This window comes from Hyposmocoma kahamanoa, unplaced genomic scaffold (genome assembly GCF_003589595.1).
Source record: "Hyposmocoma kahamanoa isolate Upper Pololo Valley unplaced genomic scaffold, ASM358959v1 120, whole genome shotgun sequence".
In the NCBI taxonomy this organism is placed as follows: Eukaryota; Metazoa; Arthropoda; class Insecta; order Lepidoptera; family Cosmopterigidae; genus Hyposmocoma; species Hyposmocoma kahamanoa.
This window is the reverse complement of record NW_020653415.1, coordinates 1,291,063-1,304,582: the sequence shown is the minus strand read 5'-3', so window position 1 is coordinate 1,304,582 and position 13,520 is coordinate 1,291,063. Positions and strand designations below refer to the sequence as shown.

The following is a 13,520-nucleotide window of genomic DNA, read 5'->3' as shown; positions in this document are numbered from 1 at the left end:
ATATTTTTCCAATTTTTCAGAAAATTTTCCGGAAAAATTTGTACTATTTGACATTTTTCGGAAAATTACCAGTTATTAGATACTGGTCTAGACTTATGCGATGATAGAAAAGAGAAGAATTTCTTTCTACCTACTGAATTAGAACCAGCGACTGTTGGTTGGCCGGGACCACCGCTCTGCTACAAATCATATGAATTTCCTTATGTGCTTGTTGTAGATTCTTGTATTGGGTTTAAAAGGCTTCTTTGCCGTCAGCGCCACCTGTCGGAAGGAATTGTTTTTTGTATTGTTCGATTTTTGTTTCAATAATAATAACGAAGTTGTAGTGTTTTCATTCAAAATGGATGAATATCATGATAGTACAACGTCAAGATATTAAATAAATAATAAGCATGCTCGGAGCAGATTATGAAATGTTCAATGTGGCTTGGTAAATATTTATATATTATATCGAAATATCGTCTAATAACAGTCTTCTGTAGAGATACGGTATCACGGTACACGACGCTGTTGGCAAAATTAACGTAAGAGACCAAATATTTCTTCGAAAAGTTTTTCAAATCTGCGGCGTACAAGTTCAAGTAAATAAGGGTTTATATCCGAATCCAAACGTGGATAACAAAAGTGCCAACTGATCTAAATTGATGTTACGTGACATAGGCGTACAATTGTAAATTTTCCCAACAATTTTCCGCGTTAACTTAATCTAATCAAATTATGTGCAAAATCGTTACGTCAAATGATATAGATCCTATTACAATCTACCCTATATTAACAATTCAATCTATTGATTTCAGTGGAAAAGGCAAAAGATTCAGCTCCGTTGAACATCTTTGCAATCCGCGTAGCACCCGCGGAGAGTCAACGGTCTGCCAATGTGAGCCTGTTCGTCGATACAACGCCTGGAGAGAAGGAGCCACCTGTCATTATTACGAGAAGCTGTAAGCAGTATATCATCTTCTTGTCGAGACAATTACTAATACCCATAAAATAAAAACCGATGCTAAATTTATTTGGCCCTGTGAACAGTCACATGTACCTATGCGCGGTCGCAGTATGTAAAATTTGGATTATAATCTGCAGTCTTCGAGTACAACACAAATAGTTACTGAGATTCGAATATATCCAAGAATAAACCATGACTACACTAGTCTTGATAGAAACATGTACCGTATGGAAGCTACCATCAACTGACCTCTAGGAACTCAAGACCCTAATTTCTACCGATACTTAAGCTTAATCGTAACTTGAAAGCAAGTTAGCCTTAAGTACAGGGTTGTTAGAGTTGACAGATTCCGTACATTTGCTGACACCATTGTTTGAGTTCCATTTACAGAAATCAATGTCGGTCTCAGTACGTAAACATTTCAGCCAAGCAGGGATTTAGTGCATTTCAACAGGATTGTATTATACGGTAAATAACAATTTTCCAGCAAACAACGAACCCCGTTTAGTAGTTTCCGTCTGCGAGGCCATCCGCCGCCTGGCCGGCCTGCACAGCAGCCTATGTGAGGTCGTACGACGCATCGACGACAGCTACGGTTTACCCGTCGTCATCATCCTCTTATCTACTATGCTGCATTTGATTGTTACTCCTTATTTCTTGATTATGGAGCTAAGTAAGTTTGCCTTTAAGATTTAAAAGAATTTTGGTTATAGTTTTGTACCTTTGTTGAACCCTTCTCATTCTTTGGTTCGAAACGCACGTGCCGAGTTTCAGTAGCCTATTTGGGAGTATGCTTGTCTCAGGCTCCTGCCTGATCCTGTGCGCTGACTACCTACCCAGCGAAGATCTCACCGTTATAAGCCTGCATGTTGAAGTATATTTCTGAAGAGTTCTTGAAAACTCTTTGAAACCATGCGAAGTCCACCAAATTATATCAGTGACCCGTGTTCAATTCCTTTTTTTATCTGCCCTTTGTAAGACATCCTCAATCTGGTTGAAGTATACATCTTATGATCAATCTTAACGCATATTTCTCTTCAAGTGTTATCCATAATTTTGTGTCGTTATATTACCAATTTCAAGCTTCATTACTCAGATATTCTTTTTTTACATTTCAGTCGTATCAATAAATAGAGTGCACTTCCTCGTGCTTCAGTTCCTGTGGTGCGCCACTCACTTGCTGCGAATGCTCGTCATCGTAGAACCCTGTCATTATACCATCTTAGAGGTGGGTACCATTTATATCAACAACATACTTTGTACCCGTATGTATTTTTTCATAGACTATAGCCATAACAGAACGAATTATGCAATAATTGCAAGTGTTGAAACAATAATAAAGTAGAGAATTTCCTGTACTATCTGTACCAGGGTAATGAAATCCTCTCCAGGGACATTATTCAGAATGCCATAAAGTTATTTAGAAAAGTCCGTCATTCTCACACGGGTCCCAGAATGTGGGATCATCAAGGTTGCCTGTGATGGTCCTTGCGGCGGAAGATTGAAGTAAATATGTTATTTAATTCATTGCCGCAGCCTGATGCTGTTCAGAAGACAAATGCATTTTTGCAACACCAGGGATTTTTTAAGTGCTCAATTTTGTAAATGCTCTGTAGTCCTCAACCAAATCTCCTTCATATAATTGCACTATCATAAGACCTAAATAAACAAGTGATTTTGCAACAGTCATAATTCAGAATTCATAGACTGCTCAATTTTGTAAATACCCTGTGGTCCTCAACCGAATTTGATTCATTTAATTGTACCGCCATAAAACCTAAATAAACAGAGCGTTTTTGCAACACCCAGGGAAATTACAGACGGCTCTATTTTGTAAATGCCCTGTGGTCTTCAACCGAATCTCTTTTATTTAATTATACTGTTGTAAAGCCTACATAAAATATCCCGTAGTGGGATCGTTAGTATGTTAATTATGACTGTAAAATTATACAACGGTTACTCAATGACATGCTGAATTCATGGACGTAATTTGGACGCAACTGCTGCAGCAACACACGTAGAATTATTCAAACCGACATTGGCGACATTCTTTTCCCATTAGCTAATGCGTTTCGTTTCAATACTTATACTAGGGTAAAAATACCGAGGAGATGATATGCAAGCTGATGACGACAGCGCCGGTGACAGGTACCCTGCCGTCTCGGCTAGAGCAATTCTCGCGACAATTGATGCTACAGAACGTGTCATACTCGCCTATGGGCATGTGCACGCTCGATCGGCCTCTGGTCGCCTCGGTGAGTAACTCAGACCATCACCCATTTATAAGTTCGTCGGTAATACAAAAATAAGTTACACGTCCTTTGTAATGTAGTACTTTTATAGTCATTTAAGAAACGGAGCAAGAATTGAGACTTTTGTACAAACGAAATATGAGACTTAAATGGCACAATATAATTCACTAAAGTGAGAGAAATAACACAAAAATTACAATGATTACAAGAGCTTCGTTGTTCAGGATGATTACCGGAAATGAATTTCTCGGAACTTCAGACTAGTTTAAAGACACAGAGGGTCTAAGTAAAATATTTACTAAAATAATATTAATTTTTAATGAATATTATAAAGTTTTACTACTGAGATATGTATTTATTTTATCAATATTACAAATCTTAAAGCGACATTTCTCGTCAATCCCTGGTAGCAGTAAAGGTGCTTGGTTGCGTGACGAAAACCATCATAGATTTGTCAAAGGTGGCGCTACAGCAAAAACGCTGTTCTTTGACAGCGTGACACAAACAAAGATCTGTAACAAACGCATAGAGAAATTCGAGAGGTCTGCTAACTCAATCTTTAGCCCAGTTGGTAGAGGGGTTGCCCTAGATTGGCAAAACAAACACAGGGTGTTATTCCCGTTCTCCGTCCTACATCGGTCCGAAACAATTACTATCAAATAAGTAATACTCGACCATAATCAAAACACAATGTCAGGTATGAAGCTTCATTCGCATCATGCGTTTTTAAATTTGATCCAGTATTACTTTTTTGACAGTAATTGTTTCGGACGGATGACAGGGGTAGAACCCAGGTTCGCATTCTGTCAGATTGAAGGAACTTCTTTGTGTTCGAACTTTGTTATTAATAATTATTTACTGAATATTTCAGATTATCGGCGCGGTGACAACGTATCTCGTAATACTGATACAGTTCCAAAGATACGAGAGCGCAGTAGACTAATTTCTCGATAGTAGTGTAACAATTTGTACCGAGTTTGAATTGCAAAACGTTTTTAACAATATTTGTAATTTTTATGAATACCTACAATAGCATAATTTACTAGTGGTAGGGGCTCCTTACGTAAAACTCACCTGGGTATCTACCATCGCGCCACCTACAGCCTTCGTTACCGCTGTATCCTTCGAGCTCGCCATTAAAATAGCAACAGTTTCCAGCTCACCACAAAGGTACCTACTGTGAAAAAAACTCCACCTCTGGTTTCATCGTCCCTCAGTAGCAATTACCGCTAGTAGGGCTAGCACGACAGGGCGCAACTTGCGCGAGAGCGACAAGTGCAGGATCTCTGTGCAAGAATAGCAGTATATCGCGCTTTGTGTCGCTATCACGCATTTCGCGTACTGTTGTGCTAGCCCTACAGAATGCCATTTGTGGCCATTACAAGTTGCTGGATAGATTTTGCACTCTGCTAGATTGCTATAAAGACGTGTAAATAGAGGTTCAGGGACGCAAAACTACACCAGACTGCGGTGCTTCAATACAGTCCATGGAGCATTTATTGATTTGTCCCTCTTGCCCAAATACGACGATACCTGTACGATAGAAGATCTCAACTCTTCTGTACTGCCCACGGAACAAAGAAAGGCACAAGCATCAAATTCTAAATTCGGAGATAAATGAGTTTTTAATTGTTATTTCTGAGTAATTATATTTTTGATATTAAATATAGTTTATGTAATTATGTTAAATATACGTAACATATGATTTATACTTACATTTTTAAAATATAAAAAACAGTATTTTTTTCTCTTTAAATAGAAAAAATATTACTGCATATAAAGGGCACAACTAACTTAAACGTAACTTTTGATACTTGACTTATAATAAGAACTAAAGGGTACAAATTAGAGTCAGTTGTGCGTTTTTTTTATTATTATAAAATCTAATTATTGATGTTAGGTGTGACTTTTGAGCTGTACATAGAATTCACAACAAGTTAGGTAGATCGGCTTTTTTCTGATCCCAAATCTGTGTTATGATATAATGCTGGCCTTCCTCATTTTTCATATGAAAAGACTGTCGCCCTTGCTAGCACTTGTTTTGGTTTTTCTAGACAGGTTTTAGATAAAAATTATTAGTTTTTAATACTGTAGTTTTTTAACTCAACTTTCAAAAATATTCACAAGTAAATATTACCTTTATTTTACCTTTTTCGTTCCGGGGGCAGTACAGATAGCGCAATCACGGTGGCAAAGCACTGTTCAAAATCAATATAGACTGAAATAAAAGAAGCATTGACATGGTAGGAAGAAGTACAACTGATGTGTTCCAGATTTCAGGGTAGGGAGAGTCTACGCAACCGCATGCACAGACTTAAAATGTTACTTAATAAGCATCGCAAATGTATCAATTTTCCGCCAGGAGGAACTTCTGTGAGTTTGACGATATCTGTGCCATAAAACAAACCAGTGCTGTTAAAAAAATTCCAGCCTGTATCGTAGTTCCTGTTAATATTGTCATATAATTTTTTTAAAGTAATAATATTGAAATTATTGTGCAGATACGAGTGTTTTCATACAAACATTGTTAAGTACATATTAATATTTTATGTTTACAAGTATATATTAATTCGATAATAAATGGGCGTATTTTGCAGTCATGTTTTTTGTCTTTTTTAACGTACAGTATTACCTGCTTTTGCTTGCGAACGTACTGCAGCTTGATTTTGAGTTCCTCTTCCGATCGGAAACTGCATCTCTTCCGAGTCGAGGCGCATAATTGCGATTCACAACTGGCCGATCGGAAACTTCTGGTATTTCAAATCGGAACAATAGTTGATTTAACTCACAAATCAGAAAGATATAGTACGAATCAGGTTCATTTTCTCGCTCGGAAACTCATCTGATTTCGTTCAGTTCTCAATCAGTTCGATTCCAATGTGAATCAAAATCAGCATACTGATGCGATAATGCTAACAATGTACTTAACGGAGTGAAAGGTCTTAAAAAAATTGTGGTAGGCTTGTGGTTTGACCTACCGCTTCTGAAGGCATTGGGTTTTCAGAGTTTCTCGGAATATATATGCGAAATTTAATTTGAAATTCACTATGAGCTTTTTAGCCGCTCACGCGATGCGCTCCTCCTACCACAAAATGGCGGCTATTTAGTTTCGCAAATTAGAAAAGCATTCAGTTTAAATACAAGTTTTTATAAATAAAAATTATTATTCTGCATTGCTAAATAAATACCCTCCGTACTACCAACAAAAACATCTCAAATAAAATGCAGTAATACACCGCAAATCCTGCACTTAAAAAGCACTAATGAAATTTTTGGTGTACTTGGATAAATATGATAATATTCCGTTTGAGTCGTTCAAGCGTTTACCATGAAATTACTCCTTAAAGTATAGTTTATAAACATTTATATTCAGGGTAAACTTAAAAAATGCTAATAAACACCGAAATCACCAGCCTAAACAATAACACACACTTGATTGAAGGTGACGTATTTTTGAAGTTGTTTATTTTTTTTAAATGACAGAGCCAGGCATTAAAAACTTTATGGTTTGCTATAGTAGTTACCGAAATAGCAATTAATATTAGTTCTTTTACCTGTTATAACTTCGATATCCGATAAATCGGTATAAAATCATCACCGGCACCTCTAGGTGTGGTATGCGTCTACGGCTGCATGTTTCGCGTGAGCGGTTAGTAAACATCTTGTGGAAAAAATAAAAACAAGGACCATGGCCTAAACCCTCACCTGAGAAGACACCCGTACACAGCAGTGGAACGTAAAATATGTTGATGATCATGTGATATCTTAAGCGGTCAGTTAGATATTGTGCATGGTAATCTAATTTTTTTCTAAAGTTGTTTGTAAAGCCTTTGACACGGTGAGAGTCAGAATGGCGGGTGTACCTTAACGGATCCTGATCAATTTTGTATCAAAAAATGTACTTAAATTGTACTATTTAGTACTTCTGTTTAAAAAAAATTGTATCTCCATCAGAACAAAGTTATAGCAATATCAAGGTACACTCGCCGTACTGACAGTCATCATGGCTGGTATGGTGGTAAACTTACTATTTCTAAAATTTGCACCTTAATTGTACTCTAAAGTAAAATAAACTCCAGCTCAATCTGCTGGTCAGGTTCTGAGATATAAAGCTAAAATTGTGTTGAGTACGGAGACCAGGCTGGTCAAGACGTTCACGACAGCTTTTGGGCGAGATAGTTGATGAGACTAAGCTCAAGAACGCGGAACTCTACGTACTGTTGGCACACGTACCACGTTCACTAAGCTCTTTTACTGTATTCTTTGTTTTGTGGTTTTATTCTAATATTAATGCAAAAAACTCTGGCACTGCTGGACTGTCGCCACCATATCTGCGATTCAGCCACCATATCTAAGCGTGCTCACAAGCATTACTTACCCAAGATTTTTATTTTAACTGAATTTTATTTGAACTTACAATATACACAGGTGTTTCAAGTTATTTTGTTTGCTGAATCCATAATAACAAAGTCTTAACAACCAACAAAAATCATAGATGGAGCTATGGCTAAAAAGTCGTCGAAAACCAAATACAAAGATCCGACAAACAAGCACATAGAAAAATTCGTGAGGTCCGCTGGTACGTTCCGTAGCTGAGTTGGCATAGCGTCTGTCACGATTTGCTAGAAGACGTCGGTTCGAATCCGGCCGGATCGAACGAATTTTTTCTAAGTGTTTGATTTTTGTATTAATAATTATAACAAACTAGTAGAGTAATAAAAATCACTTAAAATTTTGGTGCAAAGACAAAATTACTCGTTATTTATTGTTCAAATGTGTATTTCATATTAATAGGTTTAAGTGCAAATGGACATAAACGCCATATATAGAGGTGGGAAAGCATGAGTAACACAAAGTTGGAACACATTGTACAGATGAAAATCTAATAGCAAAGTTAGTACAGTGTACTGCGCAAGTTTTAATGTATGCTGTCTGCTCATCCCACGAGAGCTGCATCAGTGTTGTATTTTGTATACTTAGTTGCTTTGATTTTGTAAAATTTATTTACCTGTTTCTGAAAAATCCTGCAAAGAGCACTTGAAGTAACAAGTGTTGTAGTTACTATTCGAGTGTAGGCGACATATGAATTAACACTAGAGCTCCTTGTGAAAGAGTTCGTCCAGGCAAGTATTGTCACCGTACTGACCTACAAATGCTGCCAAGCAGTAATATGAGCGCTACTACGTTGCGGTTTTGAAAGGTAATTCATAATAATTCATATATTCTTTGTGTCATATGGCTTGACAAAGATGTTACATTTTGACTCTAATAATTATCAGAGGTACTATTAGGTTGAGTGTTAGCTACAAGGTGTTCTGTGAGTTAGTGCGTTTTTTGGCTAATTTCTTTATTTCATAACCCCTGTTGACTTATTTTATGTGTCTATTTAAGTAGTTTTTGAGTGTTGTTAATTGTATTGGTAAGTAAAAGGTTTATAACTTTGTTGTAAATGTCTGATCCTCCTGATCCGAGGGGAGGCGATGCTGAGCCACGTGCTCAATCATCTCCTCGCCAGTTTTCGCAATCTCAGACTGAGGTAATGGAAGTAGATAAGATCATCCAAAGTAGGAAACGAGCCCCCACAGACGTGGAATCATCTCAACCTCCCAAAAAAACCAATACCTCACAGTCTGTTCCGTCCACCCAATTTACATTCACCAACCCAACATTCTTAAACAATAAAAACAAATACATGGCACAAGATATCGCCCCATTCATTGTACATGTGAGCAAACCAGTATCGGATCCCTCTTCCGGCACCGCATTACGCCCCATTAAATTTGGCCATTTTTTGTTTAGGAACAATGTTAAAAATATTGTCAGAGATGGTATCAAACGTGTTGGCAGAAATAGAATATCTCTTGAATCCAAAACTTTCAGTGATGCTAATGCTTTCCTTGACCACCCAGCTCTTTCTCCAGCCAAATATGAAGCGATTATCCCAAGTTACAGCATAACTAGAATGGGTATTGTCCGACAAGTTCCAGTTGAATGGACACTGGAGAAATTAGGTGAAATTAGTAGTGGAAGTTCCAACTGGTTATGGCTCTATTGTTAAGGCACGAAGACTTATTAGGAAAACCCATGACAGTAATGGGTGACCTGTATGGGTTCCCACCCAAACAGTGGTACTAATCTTCTCAGGTCAAAAACTTCCCTCTCATGTGTACTGTTTTCTCACCTTTCTCCCAGTGGAAACATATGTCCTTCCCATAATTCAGTGCATTAAGTGCTGCCGGTTTGGACACATCCAAACTCAATACAGATCCAACAACAACAGGAAACACCAACCTGTTTACACTGCTCTGGACGTCATAAAGCCACCGATCCCTCTTGCCCTGAGCAATCAAGGCAAAAACAAATAAAACTGGTCATGTCCCAAGAAAATATCTCTTACTCTGAAGCATCTGCCAGATTCAGCCAAGTGCGAAGATCTTTTGCTGACACAGCGAGGTTTGATTTAAATAAATATCAACCTACACTCACCACTCAGTATACTTCTCCCTCCAATCCATCTCCCCAACTCAGATCTCCCCAACACACTTCCTACCGCAAAACAGTAGCTATTCCCAGGCACCAATCCCTCCCAGCTTCTGCTCCCAGCTTCTTATACCCTGGAGTATAAATCAACAAGTTCATAGAGACATAGTTATGTATCCTAGTTCTCAACTAGGAAATGGATGTGCACTCCCAAATAACTCCTCAATGCCTAACGATAATTTAATGTCTCTTCTCCTCTCGACCATCATTAATCTCTTAGGGCGTTTTAGTGACGTCCCCCTACCGAACAACCTCAAAGATCAACTGTCTCAGCTCATTCACCTCACCTGCTCCGATGGCTCCCATTCTTCAGCGAAACTGTCGCAGCAGCAGGAATAAAGAAAACGAAATTCAATTCCTACTTAATACATACTCTCCTGACGTTTTCGCAGTCCAGGAGATGCGACGTAAACCAGGAGATCGAGTACGGTTTCCAAGTTTTTGTGTCTCCGCGATGACAGGACAGACGGGCAAGGAGGCTCGGTACTCCTAGTGTCAAGAGCTGTAACCTTTTCGCAGATTTTCCTTCCCCCTCATAGCGAACACATTAATGCAGTTGCTGCCAAATTGCTAAAGATAACGTTTCTGTCGGTTTACATTCCTCGCCCTAACCTAACCTTACATGCCTTGCAGAGTTTTCGGATATTGTCGCTTCCCTTAGTCCCCCGGTTATAATATTAGGGGATTTTAATATACACCACGCTTCCTGGAGCTCATATTACAATGACCATTTATCTTCTGCCTTCACGGATATCTGCGACAACCATGACCTCTGCCTTCTCAGCGATGGCTCCCCGACGCGTAGAGTCTATCCGTCCCAAAATATTAGAAGTGCCGTGGATCTCTCTCTGTACTCCCCCTCACTTTCTTCCAAACTCATCTGGACAATCCTGTCGGTTACTCATGGCAGTGACCATTTTCCAATTGTTATTCTAGCTCCGGAGCACAGGGCGGACCGTTCTAATACCCAGAATATTCCTCGTCCTAAAGTAAAATTTAACCTGTCAAATGCCGACTGGTCAAAATATAGATGTGTTTTAGACCAGGAAACGCAACACCTACTGATTTTAGAAATTGTCTGCTGTCATCAGCAGATAAATGTCTCCCCACCAAAAATGTATTCAAGGGTAACTCCCCATCTCCACCTTGGTGGGATTCAGAATGCACTGAAGTCTGCAAGGATAGGAAAACAGCACAATATGCATACGCACTAACAATGACTGAATCCCTTATTATAAAATATCGTGCGGTTGCAGCAAAAGCTGTAAGAGTACTGAGTGAAAAAAAAAAGAGTTGGGTGGCGTAGATTTCGTGAAACTCTCTCTCCAAGATCTCATTCTTCCTTGGTTTGGAGGAATGTCAGGAGATTTAGGGGCTCCATAACCTGTTCCGGTAATATTTCTACTAATGACACCTCAGAGTGGCTTGAACAATTTCAAAACAAACTGGCTCCTCTCTCAGTCCCCACGGAAGACGAGGTAACTCTGTCCACGTCCCCTACTCTATCTCCAACCTCAGTTTTTGACTCCCCATTCTTTCGGGAGGAACTCTTGACAGTGTCAAACGGTCTCAAGGATTCTGCCCCTGGAATTGATAGTATACTATACTCTTTTATCGTCAACAGCAGTGATTCAACCAAAGACTTATTCCTTAATATTCTTAATACCATCTTTCTGACGGGAGTTCCTCCGGATGAATGGAAAGTCCAAATCATTATACCCATATTAAAACCAGGTAAACTTAGTAATGACCCTAATGAATATAGACCCATCGCTCTTTCTTGCACGCTAGCCAAAGTCTTAGAATATCTCATTAAAAATGACCTTGAGTGGATAGTTGAAAGTAAGGGTTTACTCGCTAAAAGTCAATATGGGTTCCGGAAGGGCATGAGCGCCATGGATAGCCTCAGTATTTTTTTGACAGACATTTGGATTGGCTTGTCTAAACGAGAACATGTAGTTGGAGTTTTTTTGGATGTGTCATCAGCGTATGACAATGTATTGCTTCCAGTACTCAGGCAAAAGATGCTCAATCTGAGTATACCTGTGAAGCTTCCTGCCCGTTCAATTCAAGTCAGTGTTAACAACTCCCTTTTACCACCAAGAACTGTCTGGAGAGGTCTTCCACAGGGATCCGTTCTTAGTCCCTTGCTTTATAGCCTCTACACATATGACCTTGAGCAGTCTCTTAACCCATTTTGCAATGTCCTCCAGTATGCTGACGACTTAGCCTTATACATTTCGGATAACAACATCGAAAATATCTCAGTCCACCTCAATTCTGCACTAAACTACCTCCATACCTGGCTAACCGACCACGGCCTTTCGCTGTCGGTCGGAAAAAGTAATGCAGTAGTTTTTTCCCATGCAAGAAATACACCCCATATTATTATTAATTACGAGAACCAGTCTATTCCGTTAAAACATCAAGCCAGGTTTCTTGGAGTTGTGGTGGAGTCAAAAATGACAAGCGCCCATCACATCTCACATGTTGTTAAAAAATGTGAGAAAAATATTAATATCCTTCGGTCATTGTCGGGAACATGGTGGGGTGCTCACCCTCAGTCTCAGAAGCTTTTATACAATGCTCTGATTCGTGCTCATCTAGATTACGGTTCCTTTTTAATAGAACCATGCCATAAATCCTCTTATTCATCAGGCTCCCCTGTCATCAGTGTACCCTAAACCCTCTCTTCGATATACCTTATCTCGCTCTTATCTATCAATCAGCATACTACTGAATTTAGGCATTGTCAAGAATTCCTCTCTGAAGCTCAATTACAAAAATACATCGATAAGAATTGGGGCGATTGGGTTGTGATGTACACTGATGCTTCTAAAATGTCAATCTAAAATCTAAAATGTGAAGGATGTGTTGGTGCTGCTGTCTGGATACCCAAATTTAAAATTATCCTTCATTTTAAATGTACTCCCTTTTCTTCTGTTTTTACTGGGGACGCCATTGCTGTCTTAGAAGCTCTTCCCTATATTGAGTCTCATAAGCTAGATAAAACTGTCATATTAACAGACTCAAAGAGTTGTCTCCAGGCAATGTCCAATCCTTTCCGTAACAGATCCAACTTTCCCTGCTTAAAAATGAGAAATGTGCTATACAGTTGCTTCAGTCAAGGAATTAGAGTCTTTTTGGCCTGGATCCCAGGTCATTCTGGTATAGTAGGTAACGAGACCGTTGACCTGATGGCAAAAGATGCCACTGAAATTGGATGTCCTACTTACTCTCAAGTATTCTCTCATGATTTGCCCTTACTGGCAACTCAAAATATGATGTCCACATGGGAAGTCGAATGGAAAGAGAGTACCAAAGTGTATAAAAAGTGTGTAATAAAGTTTAATACTTGACATTGTGTTTTGATTATGGTCGAGTGTTACTTATTTGACAGTCATTGTTTTGGACGGACGTTAGACGGAGAACGAGAGTAGACAGTAGCATAAATAGTTTCATTACCAATGTTTAACATCGCAAAAACCTAAGAAGTCGAGACGGAGAAGGTAGTCAACAATAAACATTATATATTACAAAAAAACACATATAGAACATAAAAATACTACAACGGAACGTAAACCATAAACCCAGTTAGTAAAAGCCAAATCAGAATATATGACGTCATAAAAACGATTCCCACCGTTAACGCAACAAAATTGAATGTCAAAGCTAAAGTCTGCCCTAAAAATGAACATAAACTGCGAAGGAGATTTAAAGTTGGCGAATATAAAACAGAGCATCGACGAGTACACTCAAGAACATTAAGGAGTAGCTTTTTA

At 38.7% G+C, this 13,520-nt stretch overlaps 1 protein-coding gene across 1 annotated transcript in view; it reads left to right on the top strand.

Moving 5' to 3' along the window:
* LOC113240122 (gustatory receptor for sugar taste 43a) overlaps positions 1-4,422 on the top strand; it is a 41,927-nt gene extending 37,505 nt beyond the window's left edge. Inside the window, exons 7-11 of the mRNA XM_026477346.1 lie at positions 798-941; positions 1,434-1,619; positions 2,065-2,174; positions 3,040-3,201; positions 4,070-4,422. Coding sequence (XP_026333131.1) covers positions 798-941; positions 1,434-1,619; positions 2,065-2,174; positions 3,040-3,201; positions 4,070-4,141 — 674 coding nt within the window. The 3' untranslated portion in view covers positions 4,142-4,422. The remainder of the gene's footprint in view (positions 1-797; positions 942-1,433; positions 1,620-2,064; positions 2,175-3,039; positions 3,202-4,069) is intronic.
* The last annotated feature ends 9,098 nt before the right edge of the window (positions 4,423-13,520 follow it).